Source organism: Camellia sinensis, chromosome 8 (genome assembly GCF_055761805.1).
Source record: "Camellia sinensis isolate YWXY chromosome 8, ASM5576180v1, whole genome shotgun sequence".
Classification (NCBI taxonomy): domain Eukaryota; kingdom Viridiplantae; phylum Streptophyta; class Magnoliopsida; order Ericales; family Theaceae; genus Camellia; species Camellia sinensis.
Genome location: NC_138968.1, coordinates 192,589,495 through 192,613,129, shown reverse-complemented (window position 1 = coordinate 192,613,129; position 23,635 = coordinate 192,589,495). Strand labels below are relative to the sequence as shown.

Genomic DNA, 23,635 nt, shown 5'->3' with positions numbered 1-23,635 from the left:
CAATTCAAATCAATATTTTAATATTTTAAATATTTAAATATTTTAATTTTGTTAAGATTTTAAATATTTTAATATTTAAATATTTTACGATTTTTTTAATTTTAAATTTTTTTGAATATTCTTAAATATTTTAATTTCAAAATATTACGATTTTAATTTTTTAAATTTTAAAATATTTTATAAAAATAAATTCAAACTCTATTTTATAAAAATATTTTTAAATATTTTAATTTTTTTGTTATGTATTTGATTACGATTTGAGTGTAGAGTTGTGAAAATAGTATGAAGTTTCGAGTTATGTGTTTGGTTATGAGTTTTAAAAATAATTTCTTAATTGAGTTTTGTTTTATATGTTTGGTTACGATTTAAGTGTAGAGTTGTTTTTAAATTTAAAATATTAACATTTTAAATTATTTAAATTTTTTGAATATTTAAATTATTTAATTTTTTATGATTTAAATTTTTGAATATTTATTTTTATTTTTTACTTATTAAATTTTTAGATTATTTAAATATTTATGATTTAAATTTTTTGAATATTTATTTTGAAAAAAATTATTTTCTTTGTAGTATTTTCAATTAAAAATTGATTAATGTTATTTTCTGTTAATAATAAATTTTTTTAATTGAATTTTAAAAAGAGTTTGGTTACGAGTGTTGATCAGAATTTTCAATACTGTGAAAGTAGTGTGTTTTGTTATGAGTTATAACAATTTAAATTAAATTTTGAAAACTCTTTCCAAAACTTATAACCAAACAAATTTTCTTATTTCACATGTCAAAACAAACTTTCAAAACTCAATTCCACACTTTATTCAAAAACCATAACCAAACAAATTTTCTACACTCAAATCATAATTCCACAACTCACAAACTCAAAATATCACTCATACTCTCAAATCATATTTACAAAACTCTACCAAACGCAACCTAATGTAGTTTATTAAATTTGTGAGACTCGATATGTTTTTTTTTTTAATTTTATAATTTATCTAAATATTATTATTGGTCCAAATAAATTGTTTTTTTAAAAATTATTGAAATAGCGTAAAAAGAAATTTACATTTGGATAACACTGCGAAACTGTTGCATTGCAGGGCAAGCAAGCACAGCCTGGTCGGGTTGTAAGAGAGAGAATCAATGGCTGTTTTGTTTCATCACCTTCTGCTACAACTCGTCCACATTACCATCATCATCATCATCATCCATTTTCTCCGCCATTGCTGTCAAGCCCAAGCTTTCTCTTCTTTCTTTGCCCTCAACTTATACGCCGCTAAAAGCCCTAAAACCCTCTCGATCATATACTTTTAGGGTTTTTGCTGCACCTGAAGTTTTGGATTCCCAAGAAACCCTAGATGGTCCTGACTCTGCTACGACTGAGGTTTGTAAAGAAAAATGTTATACAAAAAAAAAAAAAAAAAATTTACAAACTTTTCTTACAACGTGACATGGAGTGATACAACTTTCCAATGTGAAATAAGGCCTAATTTACTAATATTCTAGGTGATACATCAGTTTGTAAGGAAAGTTTGTTTGTACAGCACCACTCTTCTTCTAATTTTGTGTCATGAAATACTCTATGTTTCTCTGAATTTGAGGAGATTAATGTTAATTTGGGGATGTTCAGGTTGGAGGATCGGTGGATCCTGGTTCGTCGCCGCTCAGTATTGGGGCCGATGCTGAGAAGGTAATCTTTTCACCATTTATATTCTGTTTAGTTGCTGAGAAAAATTGAAGGGAATCAAGGACATTATGTTTGTATGTAGAAATAGAGCCCAAAATAACCATTTGGGTGGTATAAGCTCCACAACCAATTGCACTGGGACTGTGATTCTTGCTCTAAATGGCATTTGTCTCTCAAATTTTATGAAAAATAGATTACATAAGTTATTACATTTGATAAGAAAGAATAGAAGAATGGTGATATGTTGAGGAATTAACCAAATACACAATAGCAAGAAGAATCAATTACAAATAAAAAGCATGACATCTATGGGGTGTTTGGTGCAGCTTTTTTAAGCCAACTTATGGCTTCTGGCTTTTAAAAAGTTATTTTGGACTGTTTGGTTAAACTTATTTCAAACAGCTTCTGATTCTAACAACTTATTTTAAGTCAAAAAGCTGATTCTGAGAAGCTGCTCACCCCTTGCTTCTGATTATCAGCTTCTGCTGTGGACATGTTAATTCACGGTTATACTCTTAGATTTTTTTATTTTTTATTTTTTAAAAAATAGAAAAAGACTCAAATGGACTATTAAATATTATTATTATTTTTTATGAAAAATGTAGACAAATAGTGAATAATAAAAAATAAAAATTAATTGAAAAAGCTACTTCACAGCTTATTTAACAAACACTACTCAGCAACTTAAATCTATAATCCAACAGCTATACCAAACAGATTAACCGCTTCTGATTAAAGTCATAATCTATAATCTGTTAAGCTATAATCTATAATCTGTTTTAACAGCTACACCAAACACCACCATAGAGATACGCTGTTTGGCAAGATTGGTTCACACTAGTTTCACTATATTGAAAAAATAAAAAATAAAATAGAGTACAAATTGGCTGCTTGTTTAAACAACAATCTATATGTTAGGGTTCACAGCCCCCCAACTCCCACCTTCAGGCTGGCTGCCGCCTGCAACCCCTCTGCCCAACTCACTGCCAAGTTGGATTCACAACTTCATGGTGAGGTGTACAATACGAATGAGGCTCCACAAACCGAACATGATAATCTTTTGAAAAAGAATAACTACTCATTAAAATAGTCTTGCATTGGATAAGTGTCAATTGTTTAATTTAAGCTTTTGATGGCAATCTGTTTAGTCAAGTATCTTGGAAGTCTACGTAAAACGTTCAAGACTAAATGAAACTGAATTTTCGACTAGATATATCTTATATTTTTTTTTAATATTCAGTAGTTTTAGTGACATTCCGGTTGTCTTATTATGTTTTTTTGCCAATTCTCAGATGGCACTGAAGCAGAAAATTAGGATTAAACTTGGGTCATATTGGGTGCGATTGATAGAGGATTCATGCAAGCAAATAACAGATGCTGCAAGGACTACCAGTGCAAAGACCATGGGTCCTGTGCTGTTACCAATCAAGAAGCGAATTTATTGTGTACTTAAATCTCCACATGTCCACAAAGATGCCAGGTTCCATTTTGAGATCAGAACTCATCAGCGCCTCATTGATATTCTATACCCGACTGCCCAAATGATTGATTCCTTGATGCAGCTTGACCTTCCCACCGAGGTTGATGTGGAAGTCAAGCTCTGAGAAAGGATTGCTGCAGCTTTGATGAGCACTGTATGTTCACACTTCTTTATTTGAGATAGGTTAGACTCCCCCTCTTAGAACTGTATATGAGAATTCCACCTCATACAGCCCAAAACACTCAAATACTAGTTCCAATGGATATGTAATAAAAGCTTGAAACTTCTTAATCTTTGATTCAATCTTTTCTATGGTGTAAGAAAATTGTGAAAGCTCTTCTTTGTGGCAATAATGGCAAATTATCAAGTGGGCTCAGTTGTCTTCATCCTGATCTTGATCATAGCTAAAAAAGAGCACTATACTTGCCTACCCGCATTTGAAGCTCGCTTCAAATTTAAAAGCAAGCACAACCTCTAATTTGGTGGTAGTATCATGTCATGCTTGTACAAGAGTTGCTTGAGAATATGGTTGAATGGATAACTAAAATATTGGTTGCAAATGTGAGTTCCTATTTGTTTTTAAAGATGCTGCCCATTTCCATATGAGCAGTTTTGAAGGACAATGACTAAGGAAGAAAATTTGGGAGAATTATGTTCTTGTGCTTTGGTGCAAGTGAAAACTGTGGCCTTATGTGCGCTAGAACACATACTTCACTTGCACTATATTTTTGAATTAATTTCACTTGTTTGGTATATTGTTTTTGTTCTCATAAAAGTTTAATCGAATTATTTTTTTTTTAAAAATGGAAATAAAAAGTTTTTTTTTTTTAATTTTTTGTTTTCAAAATAAGTTTTCAATCTCTCCTCCCTCACCACCTCCAACGACCACCATCGCTCTACATCACCACCGGTCACCACCGACCGGCCTATCTCCATTGACACACTCCAATCAACCGCCCTCACCACCTCCAACGACCACCATCGCTCTACATCACCACCGGTCACCACTGACCGGCCTATCTCCATTGACACACTCCAATCAACCTCCGTGACCTCCAACCACCCTTTGGCCACCCTCTGACCTTTAGCAACATTTTTAATCACCAGCCCTGACCACCCCCACCACCAGGCACCCTCGCTGTTGGCCATTACCACCTCCTAAAACTCACCAAACATTTAAGGGTAAAAAAATCAAGAGTGATACTTCCTCAATTGTGTGATACCCAGTCTAACGATGGTATCCACGGAGGTACCAAATGCAATTATTTACATGCACATCATTTACAGATGACATGCAAAATTTTTTGTCTTGCATGGCCAATTTAAACATTAACCATACATCAACCACAAAAAAAGTACACATGCATGATGCCAACAAATCTCTCTCTATTTATTATGTACAAAAATACAGTCTTCATTGGTCATGGGTCAAAGTCTTCCTTCAGTTAATATACACGAACACATCCATGACTCTTGATCAGACTTCAACCCCTGACACATATAGAGAAGTAATTAATTAATTATGGCATCATGAATAATTTAGGAATGAGGAAAGAAAGGCAGATACTTGACACAAATAATTTGAAGTACAAAAATTCAACATATTATGCGTTTATGATATCACGAATGGCAAAACAAATGTAAATGGCCATTTAACCAACTCTAAAACAATAAGATCGTCTAAATCATTAACCTAATAATAATAAAACACATATTAATCCCTAAAGTATGCATTTTGTGTTGCTTCAGTTTCTAAATTTTCAATTTCATCCCTAAACAAGGTAATACTATGTTTTGTCTTCTTCATATATGTTTAGGGACCAATAGAATAAAATCACAAACTTTACGAAGAAAACTCATAGGTAGCACATTCTCTAAGGACCATAACTATATTTTATTATCATTGTGTTAAAAATTTGGACGGCTTGTTCGAAATTAGATCAATTCAACCCATTTGAAAATTTTCCTAAATAAATGTGTTATGTTTATTCTAATTTTACATCACTTGTCATTGGAAACATTTGCAAACTGAGTTCAAGCTACGTACCTAGTCAAAGCTACCACTTCCACTTGGTCCTGCCTGTCTAAGTCTTTTGCTGTGGGGGTGGTCCTTGTCCTTGTCCTGATCATCAAATTCGCCACTGGGTCCTGCTGCTGCTGCTGCATCGTAGTCATGGTTGTCATTGAGGTCACCGTGTCTTCTCTTTGATGAAGTAGTACTAGAACTAGCAACTTCTACTCCTGCTCCTTCTACTGATCTTTCCAAATCTCCATGGAACACACCCATGTTATCTTCTGAATTACAGCTGTCCATACTCCATGTTTCTTCATCATCTTCTTTCTCGTATACTAAATGGACACCCAACTTTACATCTCCTTCGATTAATGAAAAATCCTCGTCAACTGCTTTAGTTAAACAATCAACATAATGACCGTAAGAGACTAAACAAGCTTGAAATTCAATTCTACCCTCATTGAATTGCTCCATATCATCATACATTGAACTTGGAAAGTCATTACGTGGGACATATATAACTTCCAAGTTTTGATGATTCGAATATTCAAAATATGTTAGGTCATTTTCATAGCTTTGTCCAATGATCATTTGAATATCGAGGTGTTTAAACCCAACCTCAATACAATAATTCTCGCACTTGCATTTATTCTTGATTCCAACAACAGCGACAACAATTCCCAAGAACCTGTCATTATACCAATGTGGAGGCAACTCAAACGATAGTGAACACCCCCTACTTTGATGACTAAACCACTTTGGAATCTCACTCCCGGGGAAAATAAAAAAAGTAGATTCTTGCCATTGCCATTCAAAATGTCTCTGTACAATAGAGATCGGTCACAATGGTTAGAAACACACACACACACACACACACACAGAGAACCTGAAATTGATTTGAAAGAAATTTTTCTGACAGGATGTTTTGCTCATTCTCAACAAGTTTGAAGCAATTCATGAAGGAAAACTCTTCAACATTATTGTATTTGGACAGGCTCAATGTTGTTCTTAATGATGTGCAATCATTAGCTGCTATACCACGAATATCTGATGAAAGCTCTGGCAGTTCTTGAAGCCTCTTGCAACCAACCAAACACAAGGACAACAGATTAGAAAGTTTATTCATGCTTGCAGGTAAACTTTCAATATTGTTTCTACTTAGATCTAACTCTTGCAACGAGTAGATGTGGCAAATAGTTGTGGGGATAGATTTTAAATTACAGTCATTGAGATATAGGTTTTTCAAAGACTCCAACCCTAACAAAGCTTGTAGTTCCAAAGTTCTGTAACCCTCTCTCCGTCTTTGTAAAATTGAAGGCAAGAGGGAGTAACTCCATGAATGAGATCCTATTCCTTTACACCCTCCCAAGGATAGTGTTTCAAGTTTCTTCATAAGTCCAATGGAGGGAGGGAGTTGTCTAATTGCAGTGCAATTTGCACGAAGCTCCTTTAAACAGTCCAGAACACCCACGTCTTGCGGCAGTTTGTCAAGTTTGGAGCACCCAGAGAGATTTAGACTTGTGAGAGCTTTCAACTGACAAATGTTGTTCGGAATACTTCTCAAGTTTTTACAATTGCTCAGACTCAACAAAACAAGATTGGTAGGATGTCCAATTGAAGGTGGAAGTTCACTTACACCAATCCCATCTAAATAAAGCTCTAATAAACATTTCATATATCCAAAGTTGACTGAAATCTTCTTAAGCTTTGAGCACCCAGAGGCATTAAGAACTTCAAGAGATTCCCATTGAATGCCACCTGGAAGACTCATGAGATTTTTGCAGTCCTTCAAATTCAAGAAAATAAGAGACTTGAGAATTTCAATGGATGGACCAAGGTTAACCAAACCAGTACAACCTTCAAGAATTAGTCTTTCCAGATTTGGAATCCTCGTGAAGTTTGGGCACTTGGCTAGATATGTCGAGTGACTAAGATTCATGATCCTTAACATGTCTAGATGCTGTTGAAGGAGAAAAAAAATAGATAGATAGAAATTCCAGAAAATATATTGTTTCAAGGACTTTGCATCTTAGTTAGAGTAATTAAATAGAATGCATATTCATACCATTGTTCCCTCCCAAAGTTGTTCAATGCTGCTATATGTTAAGTGAAGTTCAACAAGACGCTCTGGTTGAAATGTTGAAGGCATGTATTTCATAGGGTATCCGCACCAATCAAGATACCTGAGCTTGTTAGAAAGATATTTGAGGTCTTCTGAGAGGTAAATACAACAAATTTTGAGAATTCTCAAGTGCGACATCTTTGCAAAAGCTTTAGGCCTCAACTTTAATTCTTTTAGGCCAATGTCCTTTCGATCTCGACTTCGAAGGCCAGGATACTCCACAACTATGCCTTCAACCTTTTTTGTTCCCTAATAACCACAAGAAAATAACAGCAGCACGGCATTAAAAGGCTGACAAAATTATGCTGAATTAGCTTTGTTAAATAAATAAGTTCAGAGTGTTCATACTTTTCTATAAGGTCTCTTACTATATTCTCCATCAGCACATGTGTTGAATCTTCATGAAGCCACAACCTACTACACTGCCCAGGCTCTTTAGGTGATTCCTGACGAACAATATTCCACCCTAGTTCTTGTATCAAATCATGCATCATCAGCTTATTGTCTAAGATAGATACAAGAGACTTTTCAACAAGAACTTTTATTCCAATAATTGGGTGGAAGTCACAACTTTCTAGGATTTTTGTCACATCATTTTTGTCTTTCCCTTTGAAAAAACATGCAATATCTAAGAATATTTCCTTCTCTACCAATTGTAATGCATCATAACTTACTCTGAGTACTTGTTGAACTTCATTTAGAGGGCTTTCTTTCAGTCTGTTTAATGTACTTTCCTATTCATCTTTGTTTCGACCACAAAGAAAAGAACCCAAAACTTTGAGAGCTAAAGGAACTCCTTTAGCATACTCTACTACACAACGTACAAGTTTTCCATAGCCTCCCATTTGCTGGGGTTTCCTGAAGGCTTTCGATTTAAAGAGTTCTATAGCTTCATCTTCTCCTAATTCCTCAACCTTATAAATATGTGTTATGCCATATCTGAATAATGTATGTTGATTTTGAGTTGTTATAATGATTCTACTTCCAAAACCAAACCAATCAAGCTCTCCCACCAATTTTTCAAGTTCTGTTGATTCATCCACATCATCAAGAACAATAAGAACCTTTTTATGGCATACCCTGTTCCTTATTGTACTTAAGGCACTACCAACATTTCCTACTCTTAAATCTTTTTCCATTAAGATTTCGGAAATGAGTTGTTCTTGCAGAGTTTTCAAACCAGCTTTTTCTGAAACTTCTCTAACATTTTCAATGAAGCTGCAACCTTCAAGTTGGCAAGAGATATGGGCATAAATAGCACTTGCAAGAGTTGTCTTACCTATACGACCCATCCCCCATATCCTGACAACACGAGCATCATCCATCCCTAATCCTAGCAATTCAATCATTTCCTCCATACGAGAATGCATCCCAACTAGGTCTTCAGAAACACTCGAATATGTATGGTTCAATTTTCTAAAAAGTATCCCAACAAGTTCCTGGATGAACATTGATTCAGACCTGTGGATTTAGGCCAACAGTAAAAGAAATTTGTGCATCAAAACTCAACAGAGCTATAAAAAGATAAACTAACATTATTTTAATTGTGATTAATAATTTTGCTCATTGCAATGGATGAAGATAATTATGGAACAGGAGGACATATAAATGTGTAGAGACATAAGTGTGTACCGAAAGAAGATGTGTTCTGTGATAATTAGTGTGGAAATAAAATTTTCCAAAGTTTAACCCTGTTAACAAAATAAAGGGGATTTTTTTTTAAGGTCCCTAATAATAACAATTTAGAGGATAAAGGACACACAAAAAGATAGTGATGCCTCACGTCCCTGAAACAACTTGGCGCGCGTTTTTAATTATTTTGTGGACCAAAATACCCTCGCCAAAATCAACACAGAACCAAACTCATTCCGACGTCTCAGTTACATTCCAAACATCCAGCATCTTCACGAACAGGAGAACAGCAGAATTAGGGTTTCAACATCATCTGCACCATCGACATTACAGCTTCGTTATCTTCTCCAAAAATCATTCACATTCCTTCCTCACAAATTTCTCTGACCTAGGTTAAAGCTTCGTTTTCACTGCTCATCATCATCTCAGTCCATCTTCGTCACGTCGCATCTTCATCGCGGGCCATATCAGCTCATCATTCAAGTTTCATCCTAACTCTGGTCAGTTTTTCTACAATACAACTAGATTTTCTCTGGAAACACAGTTAATAGCATTTTATAATAACCTTTCATAAATTAGGGTTTCAATTTCGTAATAAAAAACTACCTGAATTTGAAAAAATTTATTTCTGTGTATTTTGAACTTATTCTTCAACATGTTTGTGTGATTTTATCTGTAAATTTCTCTGGCATTTGAATTTCTCTGATTTTTGATTAATGTAATTTTCTTCTTTCAATTTTCTCTGGCATGTTTATTTTCACAACAATTTTTTGTGTTTTTATCTTATTCTTGAACATGTTTCTGTAATTCTGTCTATAAATTTTCCTGCTCCGTAAATTTCTCTGTAATATGTATTTTTAATTGCAATGTCTATCTTAATCTAGAATGTCTATTGCTTTCTTGCCTCTGTCTTAAGTTTCTCTGGTATTTATAATTTTCTCTGACCACATCACATCACTTTCCTCCCTTGTGTCTTTGTCATTTTAAATTTTCTCTGGAATTTTAATATTGTGGACTGGAATGAATGTTTCTTCTTGGAATTTTCTCTGCCATATGTACTTTGAGAAAAAGTTATTTCTCTGAATTTTGATCTTATTCTTGAATATGTTTCTGTCATTTTGTCTCTGAATTTCTCTGCTTTGTAAATTTCTCTGGAATATGTATCCTTCTCTGCAATGTCAATTACACTCTTGCCTCTGTCTTAAGTTTCTCTGGTATTTATAATTTTCTCTGACCACATCACATCACTTCCCTCCCTTGTGTCTTTGTCATTTTAAATTTTCTCTGGAATTTTAATATTGTGGACTGGAATGAATGTTTCTTCTTGGAATTTTCTCTGCCATATGTACTTTGAGAAAAAATTATTTCTCTGAATTTTGATCTTATTCTTGAATATGTTTCTGTCATTTTGTCTCTGAATTTCTCTGCTTTGTAAATTTCTCTGGAATATGTATCCTTCTCTGCAATGTCAATTACACTCTTGCCCCTGTCTAAGTTTCTCTGGTATTTATAATTTTCTCTGACCACATCACATCACTTTCCTCCCTTGTGTCTTTGTCATTTTAAATTTTCTCTGGAATTTTAATATTGTGGACTGGAATGAATGTTTCTTCTTGGAATTTTCTCTGCCATATGTACTTTGAGAAAAAGTTATTTCTCTGAATTTTGATCTTATTCTTGAATATGTTTCTGTCATTTTGTCTCTGAATTTCTGTGCTTTGTAAATTTCTCTGGAATATGTATCATTCTCTGCAATGTCAATTACACTCTTGCCCCTGTCTAAGTTTCTCTGGTATTTATAATTTTCTCTGACCACATCGCACCACTTTCCTCCATTGAGTGTCTCTATCATGGTTAATTTTCTCTGCTTGTGTATGTAAATTTTTCTTGCATTTTAATATTATGAATTGAAATTTTCTCTGGAATCGAAATTTCCTCAAGAATGTGTAATTTTCTCCAGAATGTGCATTTTTCTCTGGTATGTTTATTTTGTTCAATTCTTGATTTCAATATGGTGTACTTCTCAGTGCCATGTTTACATTACTTTGTTTATTTTATCTTTGCTAATTGTGGAATGCAATTTTCTTTCACTTGCCATGTTTACTTTTTGCTATCATTCATTTTCTCTGGTATGTTTACTTCTATCTGTAATTTAAACAATTATTGAAAATTTCTCTCCCATGTTTATGATGCTGTGTTGATTTTCTCTGACATGTCAAATTTTCTGTAATTTTCCCTTATCTGTAATTTTCTTTGGCATCTCCAATTTTCTCCCTTATCTGTAATTTTCTCTGACATTTCCATTTTTCTCTGGGATTTAATGTTGACATCTCTATGCTTTAATCATTGTCTAGAAATGGCAAAACGTAAAGGCAGCGAAACACCGGAAACACCAAGCAAAAAACAGAAACTGTCTCAGTCTTCTTATGGACTAGGATCAAAAACCAGCAGCAAAACACTAGAAACACCAAGGAAGCAAGAACAACTCTCTCAGTCCTGTTATCATCTAAGATCAAAAACCAGCACTAAAACACCACAAACTCATTCCCAAAACACACAAGTTCAAGCTGATGAAGCAACTAGCATCCAAATGAGTACCCCAACTTCAAAAAACTCAAGCTCAAGGGGGAAAAAACCTGTTAAACTCCACAGAAAGAGAGCTCACTACAGCATTCAATTCCGATCCAACCTCTCATCTGTCGTCTCCTTCTTTCAAACACTTAAATTCAGTTCAAAACATCTTCTAGAGCTTCAAAAGACCCCATTCTGGTATTTGATCCAAGCTCTAACCACTGGAAGGATGGATCCAAAGAAATCTAGGAAATCCGATGATGATGTAGTTGCCATAATCCAATGTTACAATGAAAAAACAAAAGCATTCACAGTTGGGAAGAAGAACCTGACCTTTACAACAAATGACATGACCTTGATTTTTGGTTTGGAAGGAGGTAAAGGAGCCATGTCATTAAGATACTCTAAAAAGCCAAAATCTGCATTCCTCAGGAGAAGATTCCAAAAGGACACAAGGCTCACTAGTCCTGTTCTTAAAAATGCCTTGGTCAAAGCAATGAAAGGCAAGCAACCAATTGACTTCAAAGATGTAGCAATCATTGTTACATTGTACTTGTGTCTCACCCTATTTTTTGCAACAAGTGGGAATTCAATAGGTTGGGTTTTTATAAAGTATGTGGAACCTCTTGAATCAATGAAATAGTATGATTGGCCGGAAGCAATCACATCAACATTGATTGATTCTATCATGGCATTGCACAGAACTCCAGAAAAAGTTACGGGGTGTGTCATTGCATTGCTGGTAAGTATAATATCCATTCAAATTTGCAGTTATCATACTTACAAATTTGTGCGTTTACAAAATTTTATTTACTTTCATTTTCATTACAGTATTGGCTATGTGAACATGCAACTATCATTGACTCAGAAGACAGTAACACAACAGACTTCCCAAGATGTGCCAAGTGGAACCTTCAAACCTTGACGAAACAGCTGCAGAAGACACCAGTCCACTCTCTTGCACCTCAACAGGTTAGATTCCTATTGCTACCGAAATCTCAGTGAAATTTCAAAATTTCTCTGACCACTGCTTTGTTTCCCTCCTTGTGCATTGATTGATTAAGATTAATTTTCTCTGAAATATCAATTTCTGTTTTCTTCTTTGTTAACCACTGGTCTATTTCTGCCATTGTAATCAATTTTCTCTGCCATCCAAATTTCTCTGACCACAATTGTAACACATTAACTTATATGCCCTGATTCATTTTCTCTAATATCTGAATTATGTTCTTTGTTACATAATTTTCTCTGGCCCATCAAATTTTATCTCCTTGTGTGTAATTTTCTCTGCCCATAACTTGTGTGCCTTGCATCTTTGATAAACACTGTTTATTTCTACCCTTCTAATGAATTTTCACTGGAATTCAAATTTCTCTGACACAAATATAGTAAAACATTAACTTATAAACACTGTTTATTTCACTGTTTCATAATTTTCTCTGCCCCATAAAATTAACTCCATGTCTCTAATTTTCTCTGGCCCAATACAATTTTCTCTGAAGTTTGTTTCCAATTAGTATCATTTAGATGAATTTTATTTTCCTTATTTGAATTTTTTCTCTCAGTGAATTTTGTAACATTTCTCTAATAAAAGAGTCTCCTGTTACAGATTGATAACAAGCAGCTAGTCAAAAACCCATCTGAGGAGTTCTGTCTTGGCAAAAAGACGAAGAAAGAATTAAAAAAGGCAATTGTCATATTCAAGGAGACATTACAAGATCCATCTGAAGATGGAGGGAATGAACAAAAAGAAGGCAACACAGAAGAATACGAAGCCAGCGATGGACAAGAACATCAAGCAAGCAGCACAGAAGAAGAAACCACCAAAGAAAGTGAAGAAATAGAACCAGAAGACAAAGAACAAAATGAACAGAAAGAAGAAGACAGTGAACAAGAAGATGAAGATGAAGATGAACAAGAAGAAGAGAACAAGGATGAAAGTGATGAAGAAGAAAATAATGAGCCGATGGACCAACAACATGATGGCATTTGTGGCTCAACAATGCATCAGCCTGAAGAATTTGAGGAATCAAAGGATGCCCAAATTGCTGATCTACGTCAAAGACTGAAGGCACTGTCTCAATCTAAAAAAGAAGAAGACAGAAATTGGATGGAATTACTTGCTGAAAAGGATATTTCAATAAGAATCCTGACATCACATAACTCAGAACTTCAAGAAAAAGAAAGCACAATCCGAATGAAACTAAGGATGTTGGAGGTTGAAAAAGCAGACGATGCAAAAACAATTCAACAGTTAAGGTGTTCAAATTCGGAGCTTGAAACTGAAAATGCCAAATTGCATGAACAAGTTCAAGAACTATCTGTCCAACTAGCAACACAACCATACCGAACACCAACACAACTTCAACCACAAGGTCAGTGAAAATCTTGAGCCACAAAAAGTTATGTCCTTGTGCCATCATAACTCAGAGAAATTTCTATTTATTATAATTTTCTCTGTCATTGGTAATTTTCTCTGGAAGTTATATCTCTCTCAACACATTAGTTATATTTCTACTGCTCATTTCATTTCTCTGTATATTTTCTTATTCCATTTTTGGGGCTTGTTTGATTTTCACTGTGTATAGTTGGAATGCAACTGGAACAACAACCAACAACCCAACAAGAGCAAATGCCACACAAACAACAACCGAAACAAAAGAAGAAACTCTATGGTAACTGCAAAATATTGAATTAAATAAATTTACATATTGAAATATCATCTGTTGCTTCAGAGAAATTTCACTTTTCCTAATATTTTCACTGCCTACAGTCAAAAAAGATCCAACCTCAATGATAAAAAATTTAAAGGCAAAAGAAAGGAAGGAAAAGCAGCATGATCCAGAATTCCAATATCCGAAAGTTGCGAAAGTGACTAGAGCTTCAAAACAAGCTGCAAAACAAGTTGAGCAAAGCACGAAGGACAAAGAAGTGCTTGATGCTGATGCATACGTCTTGCCTCAACCTATAAACATCACAAAATCTTGGGTCTTTCCACAAACTCTTCCCATTTCAAGATTGATAAAAGATCATATAAAAGACATCTTGCAGCACATATCAAATGTGTCTGGGCTTGAGTAAGTACAACAAACAAAATAGAACATAACAAACAACAAATTACAAACTTATGTTGCATTAACAACAATTCAATCCCTTCTTTGTCATCTTGTAGAGCTTTAATTTGGACAAGTGAGTTGAATATCATTACCTTTGAAGACATTGGAAACCTCATAAAGCAAAAAGAAATTGCCAACAATGTAAGTCTTTCCCTTTCATCAACATTTCTCTGCAATGTTCCATCAGCCTTTATAAAACAATATTACAATTATAAATCATATTTTTCAGGTCATTGATGGCTATGGAGAGATCCTTTTGGCTGACCAAATCAGAGAGAAACAACAACCAACCTCATTTTTTTTCACATCCATGTGCTTAGTATGTTACTACTATTTTATTTGATTTTCTCTGGAATTTACTTTCTACTTTCTCTTCTTAATATACTTCTTGAAGTCAGTTGTGTCACTAACAAAACCATTTTTCGATTTTCTCTGAGCACAGAATTTCATCAACATGACAGAAAATCAAAGTTTTCGAGTGTCCTTATTTGACAAGCATATTGAAACAGCATGGAGGAACTATAGGTTCCTCCATTTCCCAATAAATACTGGAGGTAATGAGAAGTCCACACATGGAAATCACTGGACCTTGCTTGTCCTGGACAAACAAGACAATTTATGGAGGTTCTACAACTCACTGAGGCCAAGGAGGGATGATGCAGAAGACAAATATGTCAAAGATGCAAAACAATTGGTAACGAGTGCAAATTTCTCTGATCTATCATCATCTTTATGTGATGATAATTTTCATAGAATCCCATTGACTTGTCCGTAAATTTCTCTGTTATATAAAAATTATTTTTTTGCAGCAAGATTACGTGGAGAATTTTTTGAAAGCTTGTCTTGAAAGAGACGCTCAATCACAACCCTCTTTCAAATTAATTAACTCACAAAACACAAGTTATGACTTTGAGTATGTCAACAATGCTCCACAACAAGAAAGCGATTCGTAAGTTTCATACATCTATAAATAAGATAATTTCAGTTGCATGTTTCTTAAAACTAACCATACCTATAATTTGTATGCAGTCTGGATTGTGGCCTCTTTGTCTGCTATATAATGAAACAATATAGCAAGCATGAACCTATCAAATCCAAATTGTCCACACAAGAGATAAGGTTGATGAGGGCAGAACTCATAGAGAGATTTGTGACCGAAGTTGGCCGGTCATAGACTGAACCAATTGAAATACCCCCAGAAGAACCACAAATGTAATAGTGAAACTAGTGAAAGGAAGACAATGTACATATCCACACAGAGAAAATTGTCTCACATATATGTATATATCCTTTCTTGTTGATACATTGAAGGAATGATGATCCTTGACGTATATGTATATATCCTTTCTTGACTAATCTAAATTTCATTTTTTTTTATTTCGACTAATGTAAATTTCAACAATTGTCTGCCAGAGAAAATTGTCTGCCAGAGAAAATTGTCTGCAGAAATTTCTCTGGTATAAACTACCAGAAATTCACAGAGAAATTTAACTTGTATCGTCCCAAGGGGATGCCTATATGATCATGTAATCTGTAAAACTTTGTGTTGGTACAAAACAATCATCAAACTCAACAAAACACAAAGCACACAGTAATTTTATCTACCACTGGAAAATTTCATTGCATGAATTTCAAATTTCAGAACACAATGCCCATATAGTTTTCTCTGATGGTGAAAAATTTCTCTGGATGAAAATTTCTCTGGCTTTGACACAAATTTCTGAGTTCAAGTGAGTCCAGAGAAATTCTTCCCTTGTCCAGAGAAATTCTCAACTCAGAGAAATTCCAAAAGAGCTTGATTTTGTTTCTTGGTTGTACAATAATTTTTTGAATGCTTTGTCTGCTGTGCACATTTCTTGAAATGACTAATATGAAGCTACCAGAAATTTACAGATAAATTTAACTCATATCTCACCAAAGAAGGTGCCTATATGATCATTCAATCTCTAATGCACTGTGTTAGTACAAAACAATTATCAAATTGAAAAAACACAATCCACACAATACTTTAGTCTGCCATTGTCAAATTTATGTGGATGAATATGAAGCTTCAAAACACAACACACAGAATTTTCTCTGCCATAGGAAAATTTCTCTGGATGAATTTGACAGGTACTACAAACCCACTGCCTATAGTATATATCAACAAACACACTTTAACTGATATTGAAAAATTTCTCTGGATGAATTTGATTGATATTATTGTATACACTGTCCAAAAAATAAATTTCACAAAACAAAATACACAAAGTAATCATCAAATGTATTATTCCATCAATAAAATGTATAATCCTCAACTATTTAACAAAGGTTCCTTGCATGTCCTCTTATTATGGTGACCAATACTCTCACAACGACTACACTTAATCACCCTTTTAAACTCTCCAGTAGAAGCAATTCTGTTTTTCTTCGGCCTCCCAGCAGGTCTCTTGCTCAATGGAGGTAAAATCATAGCATCTTCAATGCTACACACAGGTTTTTCAACAGTTGGAACTGGGCCAATCGAAAAGGAGTATGCTTGACGATACATATCAGCATGAAAAAATGGTTCAACAAATGAATTCAAATTCTTTCCACTCCTAAAAATTGCAGCAACAGCATGTTGACATGGATACCCATTTATTTCCCATTTTCGACATGAACAAGTTCTCAACCCAAGATCAACCATAACCGAAGGAAAACAATGCACTTCAAAGACATTATCAGATGATAAACTCACATTCCATGTCCTCCCGTCCAAAAAAGACTTCTGCAACACACTATCCATACGAGGACACAAAATTTTATTCCATTTACTAGAGAGCAGCCTCCTATCAGACCTCATATTCATGATTTGCAACCGTATCATGTCCACCAAATTTGTTATTGGCAAGTGCCGAGCTTCTCGTATCCATGAATTGAATGACTCAGCAACATTTGAATACATCACACCATAACGTTTCCTTGCAAAATATGCATCACTCCAATTTTCATATAGTAAACTTCTCAAGAAAACACTCACAATGTCTCCTCCCTCACTTTTTAACTCATTTAACTTGAAATGAAATGATGCCTTTGTTGGAGCATATGCACATTCTGAAAACTTGGACACAATCGTCTCCCTAACCAAATTTGTGTTTCCACATGACAACTTATCCCTCAAATTTCTCTTTAGATGTTCCAGACAAAATCCATGAAAGCAGTTAGGGAAAAACCTAGCAATTCCCTCCACAATTCCACAATGTCGATCTGATATGAAACTTATCACCCTTTCTGATCCTAATACTCCATATAAATGTTCAAGAAACCAACACCAATTGTCTTTATTCTCAGCATCAACAACAGCAAAAGCTACAAGAAAAAAACCTACAAAACAAATAGGAACAAGCATATTAGGTACACACATGCAGAGAAAAATAGAACAATAAACAACCAGAGAAGTTTGACACTGCCAACATCCAGAGAAAATTCACACATTGGCAACATCCAGAGAAAATTGAATAAGTGACCAGCTACAGAGAAAATTCACACAATCATAATATACAGAGAAAATTCACTTAGTGACCACCTACAAAACAACAGAGAAAAATAGAACAATAAAACAACCAGAGAAGTTTGACACTGCCAACATCCAGAGAAAATTCACACATTGGCAACATCCAGAGAAAATTGACTTAGTGACCAGCTACAGAGAAAATTCACACAATCATAATATACAGAGAAAATTCACTTAGTGACCACCTACAAATACAATTCACACAATGACAACATCCAGAGAAAATTCATACACTGACAAAAATCCATTGAAAATTCTCACAGTGGCCACAACAATAGAAAATCCACACAGTGGCCAAAACCAGAGAAAATTCACATTCACTCAATTCCTACATGTATAGAAAATTCACATACTTAGATAAAAATAGATATATTTACAATTACCTTCATTCCCATCTTTCCCCGTTGCAGCAAGCATAACTCCTTTGTATCGTCCTTTCAAAAATGTTCCATCAAGAAAAAGCAATGACCAACAATATTTGAAACCAGCAATGCATGCATGAAAAGCCACAAACACTCTTTTGAAACGCTTGTTATCTTCAAAATCTAACTCAAAACGACTCCCTGGATTGTTCTTTAATGCCTCATCAAAATACCACCGTAATTGATCAAATGACAAACAAGAATCCCCATATGTACTACATTTTGCTTTTTCAACACTCAACCAACCACAGTTATAACTAATTGAGACCCCATACTTATCTTTCATTTCTTTCACAACATCCACTGGACGAGTTAAAGGTTTTGCACTTACCTCTTCAAGTATCAGCCCAGAAACCAAGCTGGAAGTCATCCTCGAATGTTTACTCGTACGAACCGCCACACCATGTGTATGTTCATTGTTCAAAGTCCTTATGTAGAAGAACCCATTTGTTTTTTCAACAGAAGCATGTACACGCCACATACATCCCCTTGATTCCTTATATGCACATTCTGCCGTAACCCTCAGCTTGTCATTTTTAACATACGTAAACTGAAAACCAACCTCAATAGCATACTTGCATAAAAAAGTACGGAACTCAACCACACCACCCTCAAACTTTTGTCCAACACTCGTAATATTATTCCGCCAACTAGCCGACAATAACACCTTTTCTTGGTGAGAACAAAACTTAGAGAGTGAATTCCTTTCAACATCCACCAGCCTATCACACTCACCATCCACAACATCTACCCAATTAGACCCCACTTCATCCTCTTCATCAGAAGTACTACATCTACTAACTGAAACATCAACTATATCAACACCGCGTGCACAAACAACCCTCAACATATTCAGAAAATCAATATTATTTCGAACCATACAATTCGGATGGCCCAAAATAGAATATGAAATACACATAGTCTCAGGTTTCAAATTCTCCCATGTTTTACACAAAATGCCAACCAATTCCTCAAAATTCAATTCGCATGAAACATTAATGACAATAGTATCATTCTCATATTTGCACAGCAACAACACTGCACTGTCCATTGAAACTGAAACAAAAAACAACAAAAAAAATCACAGAAACACTTCACAATAACAACATAAATGTCCAGAGAAATTTCTAAAAATTATAATTTTCTCTGAACTTAAAATAAAACTCCAAAGACATCTACAAACTGATATTCACCTTCAAGATGATAAAAAACAAAATCACAGAAACTTAATGAATCACAGAGAAATTTACTGCTAACAATTAAACACAATTATAGAAAAAAAATCACATAGAATACAAGTCCAGAGAAATACTTTTCTCTGAACTACAAACTGAAAGTGAGTAACAAACTTACAATTTTCTCTGAACTACAAATACAAGTATAGAGAAATTTATGAACTTACATTCACTTTCTCATATTCTATCTCCATTACAAACTTCTAATAATATGTCCATATGCACTTATAATTTCCTCTGGACTACACAAACAATAGTGCAGAAAATGAAATTTCTCTGGTTTGAAAAAACATAGAACACAACTATAATTCATCAGCATGTTGATAAAAAACAGAGCACCAAAAATGAACTCTAAACATCAAAATCACCTACACTGTCAACACTATCTAAAATTGATCAAAAAACAAAGAATGAAAAATTAATTCCAAAAATAAAAATCAACTCTATCAAGCTGGCCTCTCTCTAAACAAAAATCAAAATACATTTGGAATCTAAATCGAAAACAAACCTAATTCAACTCAACTCAAAAACCTACGCGATCAACACACTGTCAACACTCTTTCAAATTGATTAAAAAACAAATAATAAAAAATTAATTCCAAAAATAAAAATCAACTCTATCAAGCTGGCCTCTCTCTACACAAAAATTCAAAACAAATATCAAAATGCATGTGCTACCTCCATCGAAAACAAACCTGATTCAACTCCACTGAAAATCTACGCGATCAATACACTATCACACCACTGAAATCTCCGACGAAATCTCCAACAAAATCTACACGATCGTAGCAATCTTTCTCGTCAACTCCACTGAAATCTCCGACGAAATCTCCAACATAAAATCTCCACTGAAATCTCCGACGAAAACTCCAACAAAATCTCCACTTCAAATTCGGTTTCCAAAATGTATCAGTTAAGTCAACCATATAATATTCAAACAAATTTATGTTATAAAGGAGGGGTAATTTAGGTACTTTATAACCTAAAATAAATTTGAGGGACCTTAGCCATCAAAACATATAATAAAGGACCTCTCCTCATATCAAAAGTAGAGGAGGGACCTTAGGCCAATTTTCCCCAAAATAAATCTTAATTTTTAAATTTTATCAATTTAAATCTTAAATTTTAATTTATTTTCAATCCAAACTATTTGTTTATTTCTATTAAGTAAAATTAATTGAAAAAATATATTTTAATCATTAAATTCAATAAAAAAAATATATATATATATATATATATTTTAAACCTTTTATATCTACATTGAGTTAACAACTAAAATAATTTTAAAATAATTTTTTCTCAATTTTTATTTAACAAGAATGATTTAGATTAAAAATAAATTGAAATATTAGAATTTAAATTCTTGAGTTTTTTTTTTTTTAATTTATAATTATCTCTGTATTTTATCTTACATCGCACAACCAACTGATAGTAAATCATAGAAAAAGAAAAAAAGAAAAAAAAGAAGAGCAAATCAGAAAAAGAGAATATTTGAATTAAATACCTAACAATTGAATCACTAGGGTAAGGCCATCCAGATAAATTGGCAACTTGCTCCAAAGCATTCCTCCACCTTTGGACCTTTTCCATCCCCAATACTTCCTGTTTGGACACCAATTCCTCAAATCCACCCCCAAAACTCCCTCTTTGGCGTCGCACATCCGATAGATTCACGTGATAGAAAATCGGATAAACAGTTGTGTTGCTGCATTCAAGTATCTCCACAAGCTCATCCAAACACCATCTGGAAGAAGCATAGTTCTTGGACAAAACCACAATTGAAAACCTAGATTCTTGAATCGCTTTCCGGAGTTCCGGAGAAATATATTTTCCTCTTTCGAGCTTTTCATCGTCTTTGAATGTGTGAATTCCCTTCAGAGCCAACGCTGCGTATAGATGGCTGACGAAGTTATCGCGAGTGTCTTCGCCTCTAAAGCTCAAGAACACATCGTATGTACATCGAGATCGAGATGAAGATGGAACAGATGAAGCCATTGATAACTGTTTGGTTGGGGTACTACCAAATCCCTTACTCAAAAGATTGGGGATTTTGATTGATGAATGAACAGAAATTACATATCTCTCGTTTGGTTAAATTACACTTTTCACCCCCTGCATTTTATGCAAAATTTTATTTTACGTTCTACGGATTAAATTATAACACTTAATCTGCTTTTGGTCAAATATCACATTAATCTTTCTGTTAATAGTGAAGGTAACCGAAGTTAAGAGTTAAGTGTCACAATTTTAATGTGTAAAAATTAAAGTGAAATTTTATATAAAATATAATTTATTCTTACATTTTTTTCATGTGATTAATTTTTAATTAACAATGAAACTAACAGAAAGGTCAAAATAACCCTTGACTAAAAATGTAAGAAATTAAATATCATAATTTAATGTGTAGAGATCAAAATAAAATTTAAGCTAAAATGTAATTTACCCCCTCTCGTTTCTATACTCTGCATATTTGCTCTACTTGCTAGTGACTTGGTCTTTGTACAGAAGTCAACGTCTACGTCAAAGTCTGAAAGTTAATTTCCACGAAATTTCTTCCTTCCAAGAATGCAAGTATTGTAATAATAATAAGATGGAAAATGTTTGGTAGTCTGAATTTTTATAGTTTGAATAGTTTAAATGTGTTAAAATGATGTCGTTTTACACCTAAAATAATATCATTTTAAGTATTTCAAGTCATTCGAGTAATAATTTTTCGAATCACTTAACATTATTGTAATAATAATTACATCAACCTTCTCTTCCTAAAAATTACAATTGTGGTGGGTCTTTTTTTAATGTTTGTCATAAGCATATATTAAAAAATATATACTTATCAATTGTTTTAAAAATTGGAAAATTACAATTCAATTGAAAATTGAAAAATTATTTTTAAATTAATGATAAAATTACAAATATTGAAAAGTAAAATTACAAAATATTTTATATTTTGTAATTGATTTTTACAAATTCTTTTGTTAAGTAATTTTTTTAAAAAAAATTAACATGTATTATGAAAATATGTATTTAAGGTGTGATTTATACTGCAATTTAACTATTGTGGACGCACACTATTCTGTGCAATATATATATATACACACACTATATTCCCCTAATCGCATTATATACAAAAAAAAAAAAAAAAAAAAAAAACTTCTTATCAATTGTTTAAAAAATTGGGAAATTACAATTCAATTGAAAATTGAAAAAATATTTTTAAATTAATAATAAAATTACAAATATTGAAAAGTAAAATTATAAATTTTATATTTTGTAATTAATTTTTACAAATTCTTTTGTTAAGTAATTTTTTTTTAAAAAAAGGTGTGATTTATACTCCAATTTAACTATTGTGGACGCACTATTCTGTGCAATATATATATATACACACACTATATTCCCCCTAATCGCATTACAAAAAAAAAAAAAAAACTCACTGTTGAGCCATCTAGCAAAATTTACTCATGTTTTAACATTTAGTTTTATTAAAATGTCATATTTACTCTTACCCCAATATCTAATGAATAATGATTCATAACTCTAAAATTTGAAACTCTAACAATGACTCTAATAATGTAACATGGAGTTAAAAAAAATAAAACATATACATCAAATCATTCATGAGTGAGATTCACTGTCACATAAGTAAAGCTCTAAAAACTTTACTTTTAGTGCTTTTAAATATTTTTGATGTCTAATATATGTAATGAAACACTTTTTATTATTTCCACCCTCAACTTCTCAAGTGCACAACATGGCACCACCAAACCAGGGTCACAGTAGCCCCTACTACATGGCCACCTTTGCAACTTCACAAATGGTCACCA

At 33.5% G+C, this 23,635-nt stretch overlaps 2 protein-coding genes and 1 pseudogene across 3 annotated transcripts; 2 read left to right on the top strand and 1 right to left on the bottom strand.

Moving 5' to 3' along the window:
* Nucleotides 1–1,101: 1,101 nt before the first annotated feature.
* LOC114318955 (small ribosomal subunit protein uS10c-like) lies at nucleotides 1,102–3,540 on the top strand. The gene is made up of 3 exons (XM_028265941.2): nucleotides 1,102–1,381; nucleotides 1,628–1,687; nucleotides 2,977–3,540. Exon 3 carries the CDS (start codon nucleotides 2,977–2,979, stop codon nucleotides 3,286–3,288), a length of 312 nt encoding a protein of 103 aa, XP_028121742.2. The 5' UTR covers nucleotides 1,102–1,381; nucleotides 1,628–1,687; the 3' UTR covers nucleotides 3,289–3,540.
* Nucleotides 3,541–5,228: 1,688 nt separating this feature from the next.
* LOC114318982 (disease resistance protein RPV1-like) lies at nucleotides 5,229–21,964 on the bottom strand (annotated as a pseudogene). Its single transcript, XR_014338939.1, has 3 exons — nucleotides 21,316–21,964; nucleotides 7,244–8,761; nucleotides 5,229–7,138 (listed from the first exon to the last, which is right to left on the bottom strand). The product of XR_014338939.1 is annotated as a disease resistance protein RPV1-like (transcript).
* Nucleotides 12,069–15,972, top strand: LOC145797408 (uncharacterized). Its single transcript, XM_082884494.1, has 10 exons — nucleotides 12,069–12,245; nucleotides 12,335–12,475; nucleotides 13,113–13,878; nucleotides 14,092–14,178; nucleotides 14,277–14,580; nucleotides 14,676–14,760; nucleotides 14,849–14,938; nucleotides 15,062–15,313; nucleotides 15,429–15,568; nucleotides 15,649–15,972. Exons 1-10 carry the CDS (start codon nucleotides 12,192–12,194, stop codon nucleotides 15,791–15,793), a joined length of 2,064 nt encoding a protein of 687 aa, XP_082740620.1. The 5' UTR covers nucleotides 12,069–12,191; the 3' UTR covers nucleotides 15,794–15,972.
* Nucleotides 21,965–23,635: the final 1,671 nt, after the last annotated feature.